This window comes from Atractosteus spatula, chromosome 14 (genome assembly GCF_055471065.1).
Source record: "Atractosteus spatula isolate fAtrSpa1 chromosome 14, fAtrSpa1.hap1, whole genome shotgun sequence".
NCBI classification, from domain to species: domain Eukaryota; kingdom Metazoa; phylum Chordata; class Actinopteri; order Semionotiformes; family Lepisosteidae; genus Atractosteus; species Atractosteus spatula.
Window position 1 is genome coordinate 26672191 of NC_142719.1, and position 23148 is coordinate 26695338.

The window sequence follows — 23148 nt, forward strand, 5'->3', positions numbered from 1 at the left end:
AATGAATGCTAGGGAGAGGAATATAAAGGGTATGTTTCATTGATTCACAGAGGGATTGACACGTGATCTAATGTACAGTATTAAAAACCTTTGCCTTTGGCTATTTTACGAAGAGTCGCACACTGTGACGTATCTTAGCAAGCGTGCTCTAGACTGATGCAACACTGAATGGTTGCATGCAACTATTTCACTGTCATTTCACCCGGATTTCAAACGTTTGACTTCATATTACTGTCTAATTAGTCTAGTTTCATAATCTGCTTAACCACTCTTCTGTTTTAAACGCGTGCTTTTCAAAAATAATTTAAGCATGAAACAGAAAAGAAAAGTAAACCACGGCTCCCAAAATGCCTTGCGACAAACTCTCACGCTAGGTGCGAAGAAGTTCGCAATGGTGTTTGGGATATAGTGTACGGTTGGTCTTAATTGCCTGGGTTTTGACACATTGCGTACTACAACTTCCGAAATGCAAAGCGAATCACATTGACTTCTTCGGTTTTTTATGTCATCAGCAGGAGTTACTTCCAAGTCAAGCCGCTGGCGTGGATACTTCACGTTTTTGAGACAAACCGGAGTGACTCGAATTTAGAAAAAATCAAACGGAGACATAAGAATGACGGTAAGGTCCATTTTAGGTTAGTATTTATAATTGGTACTGATATAAATGTCCGGTTTATGTCAGTACCTAGGGCTTACACGTTGTAGCTGATTCTCAAAACTAGAAACTGCATAGCAAGATGTCTTGTGTGAAGTCATGATATGTCATTGGGACATAATATTTTAATTCAGCCTAAGATTGTGATTGTTAAAGTTTGAGTAATGCAAACTTAACAGCATATTATAGGAAAAGTAAATGCAAATCACAGTGCATGAAACATTTAATAATTTTATATCAAATATGAAACAGAGGGTTGTATTAGAAAATTATAACTTTAATATATTATCATTTTGCATGTTGCAATTCTTTTGGAACATTTACTCGAATATTCCAAAAATATTTGGAAGTAATTGTTTCAGGTTTTAAATTATGCTCCATGCTAACAACTGCAACAAAACATATATAGCAAAATTATATATGACTCTAATTTTAAGGACAACAATAACCGCAGCTGCCTAAATACTCCAGTTTATTTTTCTTTGGAATTGGAAGGTAGTATTAGACTGATTTTGCTAAGTTTATTTATAAAGAGCTGGGAACTGTAATGTAATGTGAAGATTTTTTAAGCAAAAAATCTTTTATATTTAAAGTTGTTGCATATATCTGTTGGTAACAAAACAATTAAAAACAGGATTGCAGTTATGTGAGCAAGATGATGAATGACTTAGGCCCAGATCTGGCTAAAAAGAGGTTGAATTTTTCCGCTCATGTGTAATTTTATTGTTTCATAGCTACATGTCTTTGCAGAAAAAGGGAAGGGCTTTTAAAACTGAGAGCCGAAGGCACTTTTTTACACAAGCAGGCTTGTGGGAGTGTGGAGCACGCTACCCAGCCATGTTGCTGAAGCTGATATCCTGGCTTCTATCGAGAAATAACTGGAAGATAGCCTGTGATCAATTAGCTCCCAAGTGCCATGCAGGCTAGATTGGCCTACTTTTGTTCACAACCTCTCTCATGTTCTAGAAACAGATCTTGCTCGTTCCTTCATTCCTTGAATTTGAATCCATTTACTTACTGTGTGTTCTTCTCCAGGAACGAAAGGGAACTGCAAAACTAGACTTTCTCAGAAAGATTGAGAAAGAAATCCAGCAGAAATGGGACAAGGAAAAAGCTTTTGAAGCTGACGCCCCTGACTGTGATGATGGAAATGAAAGGTAAGTTTTGAAGACTGTACTGTGTGTTTTTGGTGACTTTGAAAACCAGTGAAATTCAGTTATATTGCACTCAAAATGGAGTCATTGAGAAAGAAATCACTGTAATCTTTAATCAAACTGCTTCATAGTAAGAAATAGAATGTTATTTCAGCATTATGTTACTAAGTAGCATGAGTGTTTTTAAAACCAAGCATGAAGTACATTTCACTTTGTTTGAAACTGTAATTGTATTGTACAGCTCTATCCAGCTAATTCCAAGACAGGTTAATTTTGCATTTAAGTAGTTTTCTTTACCCTTGGGATTTTTGTGACCAAGCATCAATTACTAATTTGAGTTTTCATTAATATACTGTATATTAATGAAAACTCCTTTTTTGTGTACTGTTCTGTTCTGTTCTTTGTGTGTTCTGGACTGTGAGTAACTCTTAGTGCACTTCTCACTGTACTGATTGTATTGTATGTATTGTATTATTATTATTGTATCATTCGTTACACTGTTGCTGTGTTGTCTGTGTTAAGCTGCTGTTACCCTGCAATTTCCCTCACGGGATCAATAAAGTATCTATATCTTTAACAATAAGTTTTGTTTTTATCTTTCCTAGCAAAAAGAAGTTCTTTGTTACCTTTCCCTACCCGTACATGAATGGCAGGCTGCATCTTGGACACACATTCTCCCTTTCCAAATGTGAGGTAAGATTAGTTAATATCAGTATGTCTTAGCGTCCCATGTCTGTGTACAGTGCGTTTACTTTCAGGTGAGTATATTTGAGTGTTTTATTTAATGAATATAGAATGGATCTGGAATACAATTTACAGCAATTTAGGATAAAAAAAGATCAGAGATTGATGCCAAAGTTTGTACTGTCTTTTGCAGTGAGGCTAGTCCCCAAGTGAAGTATAAATCAGTCCCCATATCTGTGTTGTTTTACTAGTGAATATACTGTACTGGAAGAAAGTGACCTCTGTGTTTCTGTATGCAGTTTGCAGTAGGATACCAGCGACTGAAGGGAAAGCAATGCCTGTTTCCCTTTGGGCTGCATTGCACAGGAATGCCAATTAAAGTAAGGGTTTCCTTTTTTTTTCTTACTGTGGCTTGATTCCATTTTGTGACAGTTTGACGAATGCCGTTATTGTTTGAGTTCAAATGTATTGCGTTTAGCACCTTAAATAGTCGGTTGCTTATGTCTCCAGGCCTGTGCAGACAAACTGAAGAGGGAGATGGAACTTTATGGTAATCCTCCTGTGTTCCCAGAAGAAGAGGATGAAGAAGAGCCTCCAGCTAGACAGGGTGAAGAAATTATCATTAAGGACAAGGCAAAGGGCAAGAAGGTATATGTGTGTGTGTGTGTGCACATATGTCTGTGATCACTAGGAAGACATCCATCCATTTTCTAACCACTTCATCCAATTTAGAGTCATGTGGGAGCCAGAGCCTATCCCAACAACAAACGGGCACAAGGCAGGGTACATCCTGAATGGGATGCCATCGCAGGTCACACACACAGACACACAAACACACACCAGAGTCAGTTTTCCCAGAAGTCAATCAGCACCAATTAGTATTACCAGTATGTCTTTGGACTGTGGGGGGGTAATTGGAGCACCTGGAAGAAACCCACGTGAATACGGGGAGAACACATAAACTCCATGCAGATAGCATCCCAGGAACTGAACCTTGGGCACCAGTACTGCGAGGCGGCAATGCTAACCACTGTGCCACCCACTAAGAAGCCATTTTAGAATACATTTACTAATGCTATAAAGACACTGTGAATTTGCCTAGTATAAAAGTGAGAAGATTTACATTTACTTTCAGTGCAGCTGGTAAGAAAAACTTTACAAACAACAGTAGAGTTTAAAAATGTATTTTTTCCCCCACACGGCCCTACTGGTGATGTTTAGAGCAAAGCAGCAGCGAAGTCAGGAGGTGCGAAATACCAGTGGGACATCATGAAGTCCTTGGGCCTGCAGGATAAAGATATTGCAAACTTCGCTGAAGCAGACTTCTGGCTGGATTACTTCCCACCACTGGCGGTTCAGGACATGAAAAGCATGGGAGTCAAGGTAATCCTTCAGTCCAAGGAAGAAGCAAACAGCTCCTTGTCATTCCATTTATAAATACGTGAAATTGACATACTCATAGGGTTACAGTCTGGAAGTAAAAAAAAACAACAAGTAAACATGTTGAGGCTACAAATTTATTAATCCTGGTTGATTTATTTGCCATGTTTTCAGAAATTTACTGTTTCATAGATAGATAGATACTTTATTGATCCCGTGAGGGAAATTGCAGAAAATTCATCTGTATTAGGTGAACATTAATAGAATTGTTTTTGCAGGTGGACTGGCGTCGCTCCTTCATTACAACAGATGTGAACCCATACTACGATTCCTTTGTAAGATGGCAGTTTGTGACTCTAAGAGAAAGGAAGAAAATCAAATTTGGGAAAAGGTAAGTCTATTTTTACTAATATTTTTGTTTCATGCAGCCTCTGCTGATATTGGATCCTTCTCTGATACTCAGATCTCAGAAAAGGCTTTGCATTTTTATTCAGTGAAAGATGGATCGTTAGTATCTTCAATGCATTACTGTCAATTTTTGTATCCAAGGGATGTTTATTATAGGGGGAAAAAACAGTGAAGTCTGACGGATATTTAAGCATTATGATCTTAATGGTTTCTGCATTTTATTATAAGGATGCTATTTCTGTAATCACGAAAACTCATTGATTAACATTTGTAAGGTAGACAATGTGATGCATAAACATACAAAGACCTTAATTGATTTAGTCTATTGCATCGTCATGCTTTAATTCCGTCTTCTGTATTTACAGATATACCATCTATTCTCCCAAAGATGGACAGCCATGCATGGACCACGACAGACAAACAGGGGAGGTGAGAACAAGCGACAGCCCGTGTCAATTCTAAACCACTTTGGCACATTCCTTTCAAAACTGAAAGCTCTTTGTTGTCTTTCTAGGGAGTTGGACCACAGGAGTACACTTTAATTAAAATGAAGATGATTGAGCCCTTCCCCCCAAAACTAAGGTACACATCTGCAGTTATAGTTTTTTCTTCAACTAAAAATAAGCCTTGGGCAGCACGATGGTGCAGTGGTTAGCATCGCTGCCTTGCAACATTGGGGCCTGGGTTCAGTTCCTCAGTTACAAACTCCACATATTTAGTTTGTTCTGCTCATGTTTGCATCCCACAGTCCAGAGACATACTGGTAGGAATTGGCTTCTGAGAAAATTGGCCCTGGTGTGATTGAGTGCATGTCTGTAAATGTGTTGCTTGCTGTTACTTGCCAGGTTAGGCTGTGGTACCCAGCAACACTGTACTGGATAAAGCAGTTCGAAAATTGGTGGATGGGTAGTTAAAAAAATAAGTCTTCAAATTTTGGGAGAAATGTATCTACAAAGATACGAGACAGCCATGCAATCCTGTGTGTGTACCGAGTTTGAAAATTCATCTTTTGTTCGTGTAGCAGTGAATCCTGTTTTATTTCCTTTGTTTTTCTGCAGTGCCCTTAAAAATAGAAAAATCTTTTTGGTTGCGGCCACTCTCAGACCAGAGACCATGTTTGGCCAAACAAACTGCTGGATTAGGCCTGACATGAAGTACGTCGCCTTTGAGACAGCGAGCAGGGATGTTTTTATCTGTACCCGGAGATCAGCGAGGAACATGTCCTTCCAAGGTTTTACTAAAGAGAATGGGGTAGTGCCGGTGATAATGGAACTTTTGGGCCAGGTATACAAACCTGAATGCAAACTATGGTGTTTTTCTTTCAAAGCTTTGTTACAGGCAAAACAGTGTGTCCTTCTCTTTTTTTCAGGACATTCTTGGATGTGCACTAAGTGCACCCCTTACGTCGTACAAAACCATCTATGCTCTGCCAATGCTTACAATTAAGGAAGACAAAGGTATTGTTCTTATTCCTATATACTGTAGCTTAAAGCTCTCTGCACCATAAAACAGTTCTGCAGTGATCCAATACCCAAAGTTCTGTTTACTATTGTGTCAAAAACAGTGTATTTGCATAGATTTTTTAAAATACTATTTTGCATGTTTGCAAATGAGCTTTCAATTGGGAGCATGCATTTGCATGTTGAATGCTTTTTTTCTGATATACAATCCTCATTACAGTATCATTTAGAATTTGTGAAACTGTGACTGAGATAGTTTGAACAAGGGAGAAAGATGTCATTATCATTTAAAACCCCAGAGTTAATTTCATAAACTTCATGTAGCAGTCAGACTGCATTTCCTGAGGTGAGTCACTGTAATTCAGTGTGATGGACCCTTGTCTCTCCAGGATTATCATCTTCACTGACTTGTCAGGCGTAAATTACCGATGTCCTAAAAGTCCTGGGGCATGGAAGACCAGGAATATATAGAATTTATCACCAACAGATGTTTCCAGCAAATATGATTTCCAGTAAAAGGTCATCCACTCAGAGGCAGTCTCATGTAATTTGAGAGTAGAGGAAAAGGTCCTAGATCTCTGTGCTGCTTGTGACTCTGTTTCTAATGGTGATTCCAGGCACTGGAGTAGTCACCAGTGTTCCCTCTGATTCTCCTGATGACATTGCAGCCCTCAGAGATCTGAAGAAGAAGCAGGTGAGTTTGATATTTGACAGGACCTTCCTTTGAATGGGCCCTGTACAGTATGTTTTGAGTGTAGTTTTGTGATAAACACTTTCATATATTAATTTCTTGGTATGTAGACCCACTGTATAGTAGTGTCTCGACATCCACAAATTTAACACTTATTCGTGATTCGATCGGGCTGATGGGTCTTAAATGGAAGAAGAGCAGGATGAAACTGATCTGCAGGTTGTCAAGCTCAACTTTCAGTTTAGCCACACAACTGATTAGGATCGTAAGGCAAATCAAACTAGTGAGTGCACCTCCCAGGTACCCACTACCCAGCATCTGCATCTCAACGTGGTCTTGGTTTTGTTTTGTATTGTGTTGGGTAATGACAGGCTGGGCGTGACTTCACAGGTGCACTGTCAGTTTTATTGCCCTTTTCATTACAGTGGAGCCAGAGGGAGAAAGTGCAGGCATCTGCTGGGCGCAGAGCATGGATTCATGTTTTTTGTTTTAGCCGATTACTATAAATTTTGTGATTACTGTTATTTTAATTGATCAATGTCATCTAAATAATCTAAAAGACAATACAATAGTATTTTAATTACCATATACAGTATGGGAGGGTTACTCATTAATTTTAACCATGCATACTACATAGTGTAGTACATTTAGGATTGAACTTGGTTTATGTGAGTTCAGCTATTCATGACAGTTCTCTGCACTGAACCCTCATGAATGTCAAGACCTTACTGTATTATATGTGAAATAGCTGAGGGAGGAAAGGTCAAGTTTTCATAAAGATGTTTGTTATTAGGGTAAAAAACAGTTTTGTTTTGCAGCACCTTAATGTGAGCAGTCATTCTGGTAACTTATGGAGCTCGAGGCGTGTTGTGTGTTTTGGTTTGACAGTGCAAGGTTTAAGACATTGGTCACAACAATTGCACGGTTTTCTGATGTTGATTTGAATTTCTTTTGTAGGCACTGAGAGAGAAATATGGGATCACAGACAAAATGGTTCTACCATTTGAACCAGTAAGTTTTAATTGAAAATCTGTTCTTAAATTTAAGAACACTGTTAGTGTTCAACTGGAGATCGTTATATACAGGTCTCTCTTCTCAAGGAGGCATCCAAAATTTCTGCATTTGTAAGGTTGTTTATTTAAAATAATACATTAGGGTGACATTTACTGTTGTGGTATGACTCTTTCATGGTTTGGTAGTCAGGTTTGCTTGTGTGTTTGTGATGTGTAATCTAATCTATCTGTTTTGTGTCCGTCCCGTAACGTCCAGGTGCCCATCATTGAGATCCCAGGATATGGAAATCTCTCAGCTCCGCAAGTATGTGACGAGCTGAAGATTCAGAGTCAGAATGACAGGGAGAAACTGGCAGAAGCAAAGGAAAAGGTCTACCTAAAGGGATTTTATGAAGGAGTAAGTGTTTGTAGCTATACAGAGATTACAATTTGGGTTTGGCAGGTATGCTAAGTGTACTGCTTGAGCATTGGATAAAATACCTTGATGGATGGATTGCATGTAGTGTTTAGTTGTTCTTTTAAAATAGTCATACTAAATAGTTATTTATCTTCATGGAATTGGATAACAGAATCAAGGGTGCTGTAAAGGCTTCTAGTACCTATGCTTTGTGATTAGAGTAAGTTTGAAATTGTAAATATGTTGTAAGTAAGCTTGTGTCAAGTTGTTCTATCTTTTGGACACTAAATTGTTTGCATCTTTGCAACAGGTCATGTTGGTGGAGGGATACAAGGGGCAGAAAGTACAAGATGTGAAGAAAGCCATTCAGAAGAAGATGGTTGAGGATGTAAATATGCTTTAGAATTTTATTTTCCTATCTACCAGTAAGGCAGTCAAACTTGATCTCATTTTGTAGCTTAAGCTATTCACGTGTTTCTAGAAATGGAAGTACATAACTACCAGAGTGAATATTTCTTTCCATTTCAGATTTTTCAGAAAACTGTCATGTCTGATTGTATGAGTGTATACTGTCCTTTCTTCAAAGCAGTTGTTGAATTGTATGTAATCTCAATTTTTATTGGTTGCGTTTGACCTTTACTGAATTTTTTTTAATGCACTGGGCTTACCTATAGCAGTTAGGTATTTATGTGCGAACAAACAAATTGTACTGGGAGAGATGACCTAACGAATTAATGGGCAGTTAATGCCCACGGTAAAAAGTCATGTGAAGTGAAACTCTTCTGTCACCCTGTAGGATGAGGCTCTGGTTTACATGGAGCCTGAAAAACAAGTGATGTCCCGGTCAAGTGACGAGTGTGTGGTCGCTCTTTGTGACCAGTGGTAAGTGTGTCTCCCGATCCCGCTGTACATAAAGAGGAGAACTCTTGTTCTCTAACTAGTTTCTAACTAGTTTTCTACAAAAAAGGATGCATTTTCAGTTTAATTTTCTCAGCCTTGTAAAATTTTCATTTCTACGTAGAATATTTAGAATATACCATGCCTGCATAATCAGTTTCTCACACACCAAATGTCCAACAGTTGTTGTTGTTGTGTATTTTATTCTGTAAGCTTTTTGCCATTTTTGTACAAGTGGTGATTCTCTAATATAAACTGTTACATTTATAATTAGTGGTGCTGTTCCATTTTGTTCTTTCAAAACAGTGTTCAAGGATCAGAATGGGGAACAAAATAAGAAAGATCTTGTCCTAGAAGTTAATACAGGTAGTAAGCAAGGAGAGACCATTCAGCCAGTCTAGCCCATAACACTGTCAGTAGCTAATTGATCTCATCCAGCCTCTTCTTGAAAGAAACATTTTTTATTGGTTTCACATAAAACATCCCTTTGTGTAAAGAAGAGCTTCCTGTTTCGGTTTTAAAAGCACCTTCACTCAGTCTCCACCTGATGTGCAACAACAGGGTTTTAGCAGGTGTAGAGTCCAGGATGGTTCATAAGTTAATACTTTACATGCGTTGGTTGCTCATTTTAAACATCTGTTCCAATTCTGGTGATTGTACATTTCAGATAGTATTGTTTTTCCAGGTATTTGGATTATGGAGACAAAGAGTGGAAAGAACAAGCCTCCGTCTCCCTGAAAAATCTGGAAACGTGAGCCCTTTTGCTTTTTTTCACAGTATGAAGACAGTAATAAGGAAAAGAATTAAAGAATGCAATTTTTTGGTAATCTACATATTAATATTAAGAATCAAATGAGTTTTCTTTTTATGCAAAATGGTGAATATTTTATATATTTTATATTTTAGTTGGTTGGGGGGAAACTGTACATCATCACCAGGCCTCAACCATTAGCGCTGAGCAATTTCAGTCCAAGTAATATCATGTCAAACCTGTACAGGTTCTGTGATGAAACCAGGAAGAACTTTGAAGCGACTCTGGCTTGGCTGCAAGAACATGCCTGCTCCAGAACCTATGGATTAGGTGAGTATGAGTGACAGTGGAGTGGAGTAATTAAAAAAACAGAAATAAAATTGCTTCTCTTACATGCAAACCATCTTCTTTAATTCGTTTTTCATTTAGTTTTTGTTTTATTGTAGGAACCCGTTTACCGTGGGATGAGCAGTGGCTGATCGAGTCCCTTTCAGACTCCACCATATACATGGCTTACTATACAGTGGCTCATTTTCTGCAAGGCGGCGTTCTGAATGGACAAGGCCCTTCTCCTCTGGGCATCAAGTAGGGCTTGTTGACATTGTGCACGTTTTGCGAGATTAACAGCACATGGTGGTTACTCCAAGATGCCTCTTAAAGGAAATAGATTGTTTTGACCAGTGCTAAATAATATACTGAGGGGCATTAAAAATTCAACAAATGCTCTTGGTTCCAATACTCATATGTTGCATTTTTAATGCATCTCATTATATTATGCCCATAGAACCGTTTATAATAATGAAAGAGTCAATATTTTATAAAAAACCTTCCATGACAAGCCATTTGCTCATTGCAAAGCACAGCGCATATAAATTCAGTCTAACACTACATACAGTGCAGAGAAAAGATGATGAGATACAAATAAGTCAAATCAAACTGAACAGCGGTGAGTTTTAAATCAAATTCACTGATTGCTCTGGGAAGGGTATTCCACTTTTTAAAAGTACAGGAACAGAAGGCCCTGCCGCCCACAGATTACATACTGTACCTGTACATAAGAATCCTGTCTCATGTGGACCACAGGTTAATGTCTAGGAGTAAAATTATACAAGGCCTCAATGTCAAAACTAAACCTTTAACATCAGTACAAAACTCAGTAATAAAACAATACTAAGATTCTAGAACGGGAGTAAAATAAACTTTAAGATCGAGATTTAGTCACTCGATGTAGTTGGAGAATAACAGTTATCAGTACGAGAGGGGACAAAGGTGTGAACCAGCTTCTTTGCACTGGGAATAGAAAGAGGAGATCCTAGTTATGTTCTGTACCAAATTATTTTTTTTAAAGGTTAAAGTAAAAATTGAGTATTATTCTTTAAAGGGGAAATCTCAACTTACTCCATTTTGTGATTTGAGCTCTTACGTGAAAATAACTGCATTTCAAATAACTAGGTGCTTAGTTTACAGCTTGATATTTTGTACTGGATATAGAATTTTAGTCGGTAAATGCCACCTAACACTGTAGTTCTTTATCATGCTTAATTTATGTTTTATCGTTTTGCTTCCTACGTGGGAGGGGGCATAGAAAGATTCTGTTGATTCTTTTAGGAATTTTTTATTACTGAATCAGGAGTAGTATGCTCAAAGGAATTTTTCAGTCCATTATACTTTATTTTGTTTTACACAGGCCGGAGCAGATGACAAAAGAAGTCTGGGATTATATTTTCTTTAAAAACTCTCCGTACCCTAATACAACAATTCCCAAAGAGCACCTGCAGAAGCTGAGGCGAGAATTTGAGTACTGGTATCCTGTTGATGTGCGAGCATCTGGCAAGGACCTGGTGCCAAATCACCTTTCATACTACCTATATAACCATGTGGCCATGTGGCCTGAAGACAGGTGAGCTGCATACTGTACATCTGTCTCTGTGACAGTAAAACACTAAAGCCTATGCAGAAACATTTAGTATTGGGTATAGGTATATTCTATACTGTACTTCCCTGATAAAACTGTATTGTAATTTTGTGAAGAAAATATTTACAGATGGGTGACTCAGTGGCACAATTGTAATTATTATGATTATTATTAATAATAATGTAATGCTTATGAAAACTAATTTATACAAAACATGAAAAAACTAGAAATCACAGACTATTCAGATTTATAATGGTTTTTATGCAAGATTTATACATACAATTATTAATAATTGGAGATGCTTAATGTGTGTGCTCTGTACATTTTTGGCCTGTGTACTTTTGTCAGTGGTGTCTACTCTTTTCATCTGAGAAAATGTTACACAAAAGAAAGAAATTTCTCAGCTGTGCTATTGGAACTTTTTAAAAAGTTAAACTTTTCTCACAAAGAAGTTAAAGGGAAGTTATTAACTAAAACTAAGTAAGGTTTTTGACATGTACAAGGAAGAGATGACCTTTAGAAAAATGAAAAATACAGACTTTTTGAAACCCATTAGAATGAAAAAAAACCTGTAAATGCCCTAAATAAAGGTCTTGAGTGATGGCAGCATTCTGTTGTCCTCTGCTTGCAACCAAAAGGCTGTAAAACTACTGTAAATGCTAAACGATATTAAGTGCTAAAACATTAGTGCATGGGTTCTTGTCAGAGACCTGCTTTGGAACATCATCTGTCTTTCCACTTTAATTTAATCTGAATGTCTTCTTGTTCAGGCTGACAGTTTTATTTTTGTAATTCAAAAGATTTCTGTCCAACTGTACAACAGGTATGGACTTGTAATTGTCTTTTACCACAAAAAGTGCTTCCGTCTTAGAGGAGGTTCAGTAGAATTCAGTGATGTTTAGACATCATGCCTTTTCTGTATTATTGCCTTTTAAGATGTCGCTCAACACTGGTACACTTCAGGGGGCATTTTTGCTGACTTAATGAGCTTTACAATGTTGGTTTTTCAATTGGATCCACTTTAAAGTGCATTTTAATACAGCAGTGTCTTGACATCTTTATTCACGATTTGGTCTGGCCAATGGGGGTCTTAGATTGAAGAAAAGCATAGTGGGATGAAATGGAGCTGCAGGTCGTTAAGCGACACTTTCAAATTAGCATTGCAACAGACTAGGGTAGTTTGAATCTAGCTCCTGAGTGACAGGCTGGAGATGATTTTACAGGCTCTTGGACAGTTTTATTTCTTGTTTCATTATAGTGCGGCGTACTAATTACAGAGGCAGAGTGAGAAAGGGCAGACTGGAAGCAGAGGAAGGATTCATATTGTTTATTTTAGCTGATTACTATATTATTCTGTTTGTGATTACTGCTGTTTCTTTTAGTTGATCAATCTTATTTCAATTAACATAAAGCGAATGTCCTGACAAGCTATTAGTACTTGAATTATCATATAATGGAGGCTTATTTATGTCTTTTAACCATAAATTATGTGATGATATGGGGTGAATTTGGTTATTTTCTCTGCATTGAATCCTAATGAATGTCGAGATCCTACTGTATTTCTTTTCTTAATCTTAATCTTTTTTTTTTAATTCCACAGTGGAAAATGGCCTGTAGCGGTCAGAGCCAATGGGCATCTTTTGCTGAACTCTGAGAAGGTATGTCTATAATTGTAATTATAATGTTTTATGCATACCTGAATATAAGCAGTCAGTCTGTGTTATCAATCAGATAATATCATAATTCTACACTTTAATATATTCTCTAATAGCGTTTATGTGAACCTTAAAAAGTCACCATGAGTTTTTTTTTAATCAAATGTTTGTGACTTTAATATTGCAATTACTCCAGACAGATTTTCAGTGTCACTTGCATGTAATCGGAGAAGAAGGTATTCTTCAAGCTTCACACCAATATCTTATGTATATTATATAGATGGCAAAATGGTTTGAGGATCGAGAGAACAGGGAATGCAGATAAGGGAAGAATGCTCAAATTTGGGTATTGCAATTTGTGGAGTTACACAGGGATCTGTCCTAGGGCCACTGCTCTGCCTAATTGATATTGATTATCTGTCATTTGTTGTAGTTGGTAAAATAGTCGCAGTCAGTCCAAATAAAATCTCCAGAGAAGTGCAACCAGTAACATTGTTGAACTAAAGAGAATGTCCTGACAAGCTAAGAAAGATTAACTTTTTCAATCTCAGACAGACAAGACTGTAAGGAGACTGATTCATGCATTCAAAATCCTCAAAGGGATTGACAAAGTCATCATAGTAAATGTCTTTTAAATCAGCAGTGAAACAACAAAAACAAACTGTATGTCACAAGTGGAAACTATGTGGAAGTGTATTTAAGTCTAAGTACTATTTTAAACAGGGTTGTGGGAGAATAGGACATGAAGCTAAGACCCTAAAGCCTGGCTTCTTTCAAGATACAGTTTATATCTTGTAGTATCTTATATGAATATCCTGAGATCATTGGATAAATAAGTTAAGAGCTACCAATGGCCTCCTCTTGTTTGTAACCTTTCTCTTTTCTTATTTGTGTAGTTGATTTTGATTGCTTTATTTAATTTCAGATGTCCAAATCCACAGGGAACTTTCTAACCTTAAGCCAGGCTGTCAATAAATTCTCTGCTGATGGTAAGATGAGATTTGAAGGCCTGTGAAGTTTTTCACATTGCGTTTACTGGTATTCCGTTAATAATCTGTGAATATAACCTTTTTTTTAAGCTTTTTTCATGTAGTGCTTTACATGAAAAAAAATCCTGCTGTTAGTATACATTGTTTTTTTTTCTATAAATATTTGGAGTCTGTTTTGGTGTATATTCCTCAGTGATTAATTATCACAGTCTCAAAGCAATGTGATATAAGAATTATTTAAATTAGTCCCGCAAGCTAGTTTTAGTTAAATCTGAGCTAGACCCAGCAATACAAAGACTATTAATTCAGATTTCATTTCAACTGACCTATATTTAGATTTTTCAAGAGGCTGGACTCATTTCTCATTTATGCTGCTTTCTCTTAGGTTTCTTTCATCTATGACCTATAATATTTACAGGTGTAGATAAAGCTGCAACCATATGGTTTCACAGCTGGAGGTGGTGAATTTGCCAGTTTTTTATTATTTATTTCTCAAAAGGAACAAAATGCTTCCAGGTTTATGATGTATTTAAAATAAATCATTATTTTAAGTTACTTACTTTACTGTTCAAGTAAAAATATTAAACTACATGACAGTGGACTTGTGAAAACAGGGGGTATTTCTTTAAACAAAAGGTGTGGGAGTATAGAACGGGATGCCCCAACCATGCAGCCAAAAGTCTAGTTTATTTCATGAAATGGCTGGGTGAGATTTTCGAATTAATTGTCTACTTCCTACCAATGGGATTGGATGGGGCTTCCTCATAATTATAGGATACCCATACATTAGATGTTTTATATACTGTAAATCTAGGAATGGCCTTTAAACCAGACAGCCCCCTGAGGTGCCACTTCCTATTTATATTCATTAATATTTTTTGCTATTACAATATTCTGGAAAACCAGTTCTGTTTTAACTGGCACCCAGAGTATATTTATTCCATTTGCATTTATAGCAGTTCGAGTTTCAGTTTTCTTTTTTAAAAGAATATCTCCAAAAAAGCACTTAGCTAAGCCAGCACCTGATAAAATATTATTTTATCTAATATTATTAAAAGCACAATCTTATTCTCATGGAGGAATTAAAGGATGTGTGAATTGGTTTAACAGGGGTGGCACCTCTGTGTAGCCTTATTTTTTTTTTCCAGAAACTAGGAAAGACTGCACCTTTTCAGCACTAGGAAGGTACTTGCTAACTAAGGAGTGATAGTGTGGCATTCTTCCCACTGGATTAGAATTTCCAACCTGAGCCACCTGTCAATATGGCGACAGGAGACACCATCCCTTGGATAAGACGTTAAACTGAGGTCATGACTATTATAATCACATGTTTCATGGCATTGTTCATAATCATTGTTAATCTCACAGAACATAAGAAATATAATTAAAAATAAATTTCCGGGTTTTCCTAAAGAACAAAGCACCTTTTAGTTCTTTGCTGTTTATGAACACAAGAAATACAATTAAAAATAAATTAAAATTACAATTGACATGAAGCCACTCAGCTCATTTAGTATTTGGACGCTTATAGGTCTGAGGATTTCATTTGGCCACTTTTAGAAAAATGCCAGGGTATCTGCTTCAACAACATAGCTGGGTAGCTTGTTCCACACTCCCACAACCTTTAGGGTAAAGAAGCACCTCCTGCATTCAATTCTGCATTGGGTTTAGAATTTGAGGAATCAATTGAAGTGGGCTTCTGTGTAGTGGGGCTGCTGGTATATAATTTGTGCTGCAGATCGTCCAGGTGGATGCTGCACTTCATTGCTGGATGAAATGAGTTCCCTTTCTGTAAGTAAATCCTCTGGGGCTGTACGCGCTATAAAAAGTGTGAGCAATTAGAGGTGTAGAGTTAGTCTGGGGAGAAGGGCGTCTAACAGGTTTTTGTCTCGTGCTCCTCAGGAATGCGCCTGGCCTTAGCGGACGCAGGAGACACGGTGGAAGATGCCAACTTTGTGGAGGCCATGGCTGACGCGGGTATTCTGCGCCTCTACACCTGGGTGGAGTGGGTGAAGGAGATGATAGCCAATCAGAACAGCCTGAGGAGCGGGCCTGCCAACACTTTCAATGACAGAGTCTTTGCCAGGTACTGAGATTTTATTTTGTATTGCGTTCCCTTTGCATGGGTCTTTCTGGCCTGTTTGGTTATGTCTAGGTTCATTATTGTCTAGCCATTATTTCTCCTTTTCTTGCCATTCTTCTTTGCTTAATTTTTATGCTTGTGCTTTAAAATGATTATTTCATCTGTTGGTTAAAATGATCACGATCCTTTCATAAACATACCAAGTGAATTTTTGAATTATTTTCTGTTCTGTGTGAAGTGAAATGAATGCAGGCATCATCAGAACAGACCAGCATTATGAGAAGATGATGTTTAAAGAAGCTCTGAAATCTGGCTTCTTTGAATTCCAGGTGGGTCGGTATTTTCTATGGGGTTTTAACTTTATTACATAGCTAGAAATGCTTTTGTAAAAGTGCAATTGATGGTTTGGAGGAGCTCATTCTCATGTGTCACATGCTGAGCTTATATTTTCATTCAGGATGGATAGTGTTCTTTATTTTTCCTTGGGACTTTGCAAAGTAGTTTTTGCAGTGCTTTGAACAGGAAGTCAAAAAGAGAGGAATGGTAACTTTCTCTTGTTTCAGCTTCAGCTTATTAATGCTTTACAATGTGGTGTCTCTAGGCAGCGAAGGACAAGTACCGTGAGCTTGCCATTGAAGGGATGCACAGAGACCTGGTTTTCCAGTTTATAGAGTTTCAGACTCTTCTTTTGGCTCCTATCTGCCCCCACCTGTGTGAATACACCTGGACACTCCTTGGAAAGGTAAAGCAGGACAAGAAAAAAAAAACAGATCTGAAAGGTTCAAATAAATCACTTTTGAATTGTGAGGAGAAGCAGACAGCTTGTTTCCCGAAACGAAATTAGACAGCTCCTTGAGAACCCAAGAACTGGTAAAGATTATCTGATAAACAGCTGAGCGAGCAGTGAGATGAAATAAATGGAGGATCTATTGAGGTCTGTGGTGCATGTTTTTGTGATGAGACGTGCTGCTTGTCTTTTCCCCTTCCACTAATATCACTCGCTGTTCCCTCCAGAGCGGATCACTAATGAAGGCTGCCTGGCCTGTTGCTGGCCCTGTGGATGAAATCTTGATAAGATCTTCTCAGTATCTAATGGAAACCGCTCACGACCTGCGTCTGCGTCTGAAGAACTATATGCTTCCTGCCAAGGGAAAGGTAATAGAGGGCAAAAAGTTATTTGTACTACAGCACATTGCAGGGAAAGAGTGGCTGTGTACCAGAAGAGAATTTATTCTGCATCTCTGTCACACTGCTGAAGCACATAAGTATTTGCACTTCATTTTTAAATCCATTCATTTCTTTACTCTGGTTTACATTTGTTCAGTTTAAATAATTTAACACTTTCACATTGATTGCTGGCCTTTTTTTTAAAAAAAAAAGGTTTTTTACAATGTGTCTTTGTTGCCCTGTGTAATATCAAAGTTCTCAGCAGCAGTCAGCATCAACTGCTTTGGAACATTTGTCAGGACTGAGTTTTCTGTTAGTTTTTTTCATCTGAGGAAAGTCAGTGAAAAATTTTCTGCAGTGATGTAAAGCAACTTGACAGCTGTCATGTAAAATGAGTTTACGGATACCCAAGCTTTGTTAACAGCAAGAAGTGCTTTTTTTGCAGGGCTTTTAAGAGAACACACGCCTCCAGTTTTCAGTACATTACATAAAATGCTTATGTATGAAAGTGGCTTATGAATCATTAAAATTGCTCTCCTGTTTTGTTTGTGTTTCTGAAGCTCTGCTGTAATGGGCATCATAACAAATTAAAAATACTTCTCAGGCTGCATTTGTCATCTTACAGTGAATGAGCTAGCATGCTTTTTTGATTTTCTCAGAAAGGAGACCAAAGGCCCCCTCCGAAACCCTCACACTGCACCATCTATGTGGCCAAGACTTACCCACCTTGGCAACACAGCACTCTGAGTCTGCTGCGCAAGCATTACCAGGCAAGACACTTTCTCCGACCGCTCCTCTCCTGCTCAGCTAGAGTGGGGAAATTGATTTCTTTCTCTGTATTCTGAGGCTGGCTCCCCTAGATGAGTTTTTTATACATAGCCTTTCCTTTCATCTGGGTCTTAAAATATTGAGAGACAGAATATCTTCAAACAGTCATGCTTGCATAATGGTGAAGATTTGAATAAAAAAACACATGTAGAGGATGAAAAATTGTACATAGTTTAAATTTTGGATTTCAGTCTCCAGGCAGATAAAAACCTTGAAGTCTTTCATAAGTTTGCTTCTGCAGTCTAACTTAATGTTAGAGTATATATCTTCCTTAATTATTCTGTTTGGTTGAAAACGAGACTATTTTTTACTTTCCCTTAAAAATGAGCTAATATAGCATATATAATATAAAAATCATGTATTTCAACAGTGTAAAGCCCCTGTCCTAAAGTACCAATACAACCAGAAGCTGTAATTTTTATTTGTAAATTTTTCTTAGTTATACAGTTAGTTTCCAGCATTTTATAATAGGTGGTTAATGTAGCTTCGGTTCCACAGTTCTGTTTTAATTCTCATACTTTAAAAACAGATTTTCTTAAATCATATTAGAGTAATGAATATTTTAAGTCTAAGTAGGATTTAAAGACAGTTCAAGTACTGTAGGTGGCTGTGGAGCCTTCTTCAGATGTTCTTCAGCCGAAACGTGTTTCTTGTCTTCTCTTTTCAGCATGGAATAAACCTTTACTTGTCCCTTTAATGACATTTTATTTTACTAAGCTTAAAATAGTGCTCAAACTGATGAAGTAGCTGTAAGAAAATACAGTAGTTACCATTTAACAAAGTAAACATTAATTAAAAAAGCATTGCTCCAGATGTGTCAAATGTTCCAAAAATGAATAAGTCCATTACATTTTTTCTTATATTATCCTGTAGTTTATTTTTCACTAGAGTTGTGCCAAACAACAAAATGAGCTGAAGATTAGTTCCATTTGAAAAACTGATTTCCATGTGCACATGCCTTTGAGGGCTTTAATTTTTCATTTAAAAAAGTCTTCCAGCACATTTTTATTCCTAATAGAAGTCAGGAATAACGATATGTGATTGAGAGTTTTGTTTGGCAAGACTACAGATTTGAATCTAATGTTTTTTATGTTTGTCTGATGATTTTTTTTTCTTGTTTGATTTTAAATACAATTGTGTGATTGTTTGACCTTATTTGTTAAAATATTTACAGGCAAACAATGGGACTCTGCCAGAGAATAAAGTGATAGCTAGTGAGCTGAGCACATTGCCAGAGCTGAAAAAATATATGAAGAGGGTGATGCCTTTTGTTGCTATGATTAAGGTAAGCTAAGCATTTATGTAAATTTGCTCGGGCCTTATTTTAAACCCCACCGAGTCCTGAACTTAACTTGATTTCTGGCAGAAAAGACATTTGCTTACTTAAATTCCCTGAGCTTTTTTTTCCATCCTGTCCTGAAGCAGCTAGTGCTTTAAAACATTAATCTATGAGAAAACACCCAATTTATACAGTTTCATACAGTCCAGGTTTATGTACAGTATGTGCTATACAACATCTGCTTTATTTGATCAAGTAACAGTTCCTTCCTTATTTTCAGCAGGTTTTCTTAAATCATATTAGTGATATGAATAATTTAAAGCTTTACTAAGCAGGATTTTAATAAACTTTTGATTTTTTTAGTTACAGTAACATAAAATAATGCTCAAGCTGATGAATTACCTCTGAGAAAGATTTAATAAAGTAAAAATTGAAATGAATTCATTCACAACTTTTTTTAAGCCTACTTCCTTTTAAGAAAGACAAACCTGAAACAATTCAGACTGCACTAGTAAAGCCTTATTTAAATTATTGTGTACAATTTTTGGATGTCACATTATAGGTAAAATGTGCTCTACAATCTGTCCAGACAAGAGAAACAAGATTTATTAAATCTTAAGGGATTCTCCTACTCTGTCAGTCTGTCAGAAATGGAACCTTTTTTTAGTCATGAACATAGAATATTATGGAGGGACCTGATAAAAATACTGTACAAAATCCTCAAAGTCAATGCACTAGATTTTTACAGAATGAACATTGAAATATGAACCTGATGGCAAAAGTGGAAACATTGGGAATAAGTATTTAAAATTGAGTACAGGAGATGCTTCTTTACCCTAGAGGTTGTGAGAGTGTGGAACAAGCTACCCAGCTACGTTGTTGAAGCAGATACCGTGGCATTTTCCTAAAAGTGGCCAAATGAGATCCTTAGACCTATAAGCATCCAAATACTAAATGAGCTGAATGGCTTTGTGTCAATTGTAATTTTAATGTATTTTTAATTGTATTTCGTGTGTTCTTAAACAGCAAAGAACTAAAAGGTGCTTTGTTCTTTAGGAAAACCTGGAAAAGAATGGAGCCCGGGTGCTGGACCTTGAACTGGAGTTTGATGAACGGGCAGTGTTGCTTGAAAATATTGTTTATTTAACAAACTCCCTTGAGGTAATTAACTTTATATTGAATTTTTATTTTTTTTAGAAATAAGAATGGATTAATTCAATGTATTTTATATATATGGCATATAGGTCTTGTGCTTCAGTTTTTTTGACAGTCTTGTCTATTATTGGGTGACGGATTTCTACTTGTTTTCCAGCTTGAGCAGATTGATGTGGTTTTTGCTTCAGAAGCAGATGACAAAATAAAGGAAGATTGTTGTCCAGGGAATCCATTTTGTGTCTTCAGATCAGAGGTATAAAACTTTTGTGACTAATCATTTGCTAAATATTTGCCCTTCATTTATTCTCTTGAGTTCCCATTTGATTTACTACTGTCCAATAACAAAGACCATATGCATTTTTTCTTTCATAATTGTCATGATTTATGTCCTGGTTCCAGTCCAAATTTAATTTTCAATTAAACATGTTGGCATGCCAATGTGTATGTCATCCAGCTTTAACCTATTTGTCTTGTTGAATTGGATTTTGCATTGTTGATTTTCAAGAGATGCCTTCATTAATGTCATATTAAAATATATTATTTTTATGGGTATAAAATCAAGACTTTAAACCGTGTATCTTTGTACTTGCTGTATGTTTCTGCAACAGTTATTAGTACATAAAGAAGTGACTTGGCTGTAGCTTTAAGATGCAGTTGAAAGAGAACATTATGGTTTCTGTATTTAAATATCTGCTGTAGTGTTACTGTTTATATTGAGGCAAAACAAAGCTCAGTCTCAGTTTCCACTCTTGTACATGTGTTTCTCTTGTTTCACTTGTTTCCTGTAGCCTGGTGTCCCTGTGTCCTTTGTGAATCCCCAGCCTGCCAGTGGCCTTTTCTCTACCAAGATTGACATCAGGCAAGGAGACAACAAGGACAGTATCATCAGACGGCTAGCCAAAATGAACAGACTTATCAAAGGTATGTCCTCGGGACCTGTTCAAGCTCAGTCTCTTTTGCTTTAAAGTGCAAAAATAAGTTAGGAAAGATAGAAACTTTCACCTGCAGCCAAGTGTTGGATCTGATTTCAGATGCCTCCAATTACAGTTACTTACTGCAAATCAGATTTCATTTCATACAGATCTTGTTTTCCTATAAATAAAAAACAATTCCTGAATTCTATATTGTTTTGAAATTAATTGCACACGTGTTCTTCGGTAAACAAAAATTAGGAATGAATGTGGTTCACGGTAGGCAGCACGGTGGTGCAACAGTTAGCATTGCTGCTTTGCTGCACTGGAGCCCTGGGTTCAGTTCCTGGGGTACAATGTAACTTTGTCTTCTTTCCGTGCATGGTTTTTTGCATGGTTTCAGTAAAAAGACATGCTGGGTAATTGGCTTCTGGGAAAATTGACCCTGGTGTGATTGTGTGTACTTGTGTCTGTCTGCCCTGCAGTGGATTGACATCCCATCCAGGCTGTATCCTGCCTTGCGCACACTGCTTGTCAGGATAGGCTCTCACTCCCCTGGGACCCTATACTGGGTAGAAAATGAATGGATGGAATGTGGTTATAATTAACAGAGCAGATGGAAAACCAAGCTCCTAAGAGCAGTGAGCCTATTTTCCCATTTATGTGTTGTTTAAAGGTGGGGTGTTTCTTCTCTGACATTTCAGATGTGTCAAAAGTCAAGCTGATGAGGTATGATGATCCAGTCCTCGGGCCTCGTCGAGTGCCAGTTCTTGGAAAGGAGGAGCAGGGGAAGACGGTCATCTCGGAAAAGTCCACGTTTCACATCGACCTGGGGGCCAAGAAAGTTCACATTACAGATAATGGCCTCTCAGTGGATGTGGGAACTACTCTAGTTTACCTGGTTTAAAAGTTCAGAGAGGGTTAAAATAATAGAGGAGAAATGCAAAGGGCTGACACACTGGGCTTCAGACAGAATCCATCACTTCCAGTATAGTATTCAACCACTCAGTGGCCACTTGGCTTTCATTTACATTTAAAAACCAGTCCTGGTTCTAAGACTCCGAATGTTTTTTTACATTCTTAAAACTGCAGTCAATTTTTTATTTTCCCTGCATTGTTCCACACTTTTTTTTCTGCTTTTTCCCCTTTTTTCTCAAGTATAACTGGCAAGAAAACATGTAGGGCATTAAACATGAGCAGTACAAATGCAAAACTTTTTTTTCCCAGAGAATAAAAAATATATATAATCAAATGGATTTAAGCCCGGCCTTTTAATCCACCCACACTAACACTAGAAAGCAGAAAGTAGAAAGTAATTTTGACTTAAGAAAGCAATTTGATATCAAAACAGTTGTTTCTTGTTGTAATAGAAGACCACAGGACCTTGATGAGTTTGTGCTGTATGATCATTAATGAGGGACCTTACATTTTAAAAAGCCATGTATTGAACAATATTTAAAACTGACATTTTCAAGAAAATCTTTAAGCAACCACACTTCTAGTCTTTTTCTTGTTTTTCTGATTTGCTGTATGTTTTAACTGCTCCTGATTGTAAAAAAAAATGTTTGCAAGTCTTGACTGCCTTACAATGATAATACACAATCTTAGTCTGTATGTGATCATCTGCCATGGTTCTATTCCACGGTTGTGTTAAATAAAGAGTTTAAAGGTACTCA

General features: G+C 37.1%; 1 protein-coding gene across 1 annotated transcript; it reads left to right on the plus strand.

Annotated features, from left to right (window-relative positions):
* Positions 1-518: 518 nt before the first annotated feature.
* lars1b (leucyl-tRNA synthetase 1b) lies at positions 519-23144 on the plus strand. Its single transcript, XM_088932648.1, has 32 exons — positions 519-619; positions 1691-1812; positions 2415-2502; positions 2793-2873; positions 3004-3141; positions 3715-3876; positions 4152-4264; positions 4647-4710; positions 4796-4863; positions 5340-5565; positions 5651-5738; positions 6359-6435; positions 7390-7443; positions 7702-7842; positions 8153-8230; positions 8639-8724; positions 9425-9490; positions 9738-9820; positions 9937-10075; positions 11178-11390; positions 13006-13063; positions 13986-14049; positions 15952-16135; positions 16371-16461; positions 16734-16874; positions 17147-17287; positions 17959-18069; positions 19302-19412; positions 20463-20567; positions 20719-20814; positions 21350-21482; positions 22177-23144. Exons 1-32 carry the CDS (start codon positions 614-616, stop codon positions 22377-22379), a joined length of 3531 nt encoding a protein of 1176 aa, XP_088788774.1. The 5' UTR covers positions 519-613; the 3' UTR covers positions 22380-23144.
* The last annotated feature ends 4 nt before the right edge of the window (positions 23145-23148 follow it).

Excerpts from the sequence above, each read along its gene's own strand:
- lars1b (XM_088932648.1), top strand. Across the intron at positions 4,864-5,339 it reads CCCTTCCCCCCAAAACTAAG|TGCCCTTAAAAATAGAAAAA; the intron begins GTACACATCTGC and ends GTTTTTCTGCAG. Across the intron at positions 8,725-9,424 it reads GTCGCTCTTTGTGACCAGTG|GTATTTGGATTATGGAGACA; the intron begins GTAAGTGTGTCT and ends TTGTTTTTCCAG.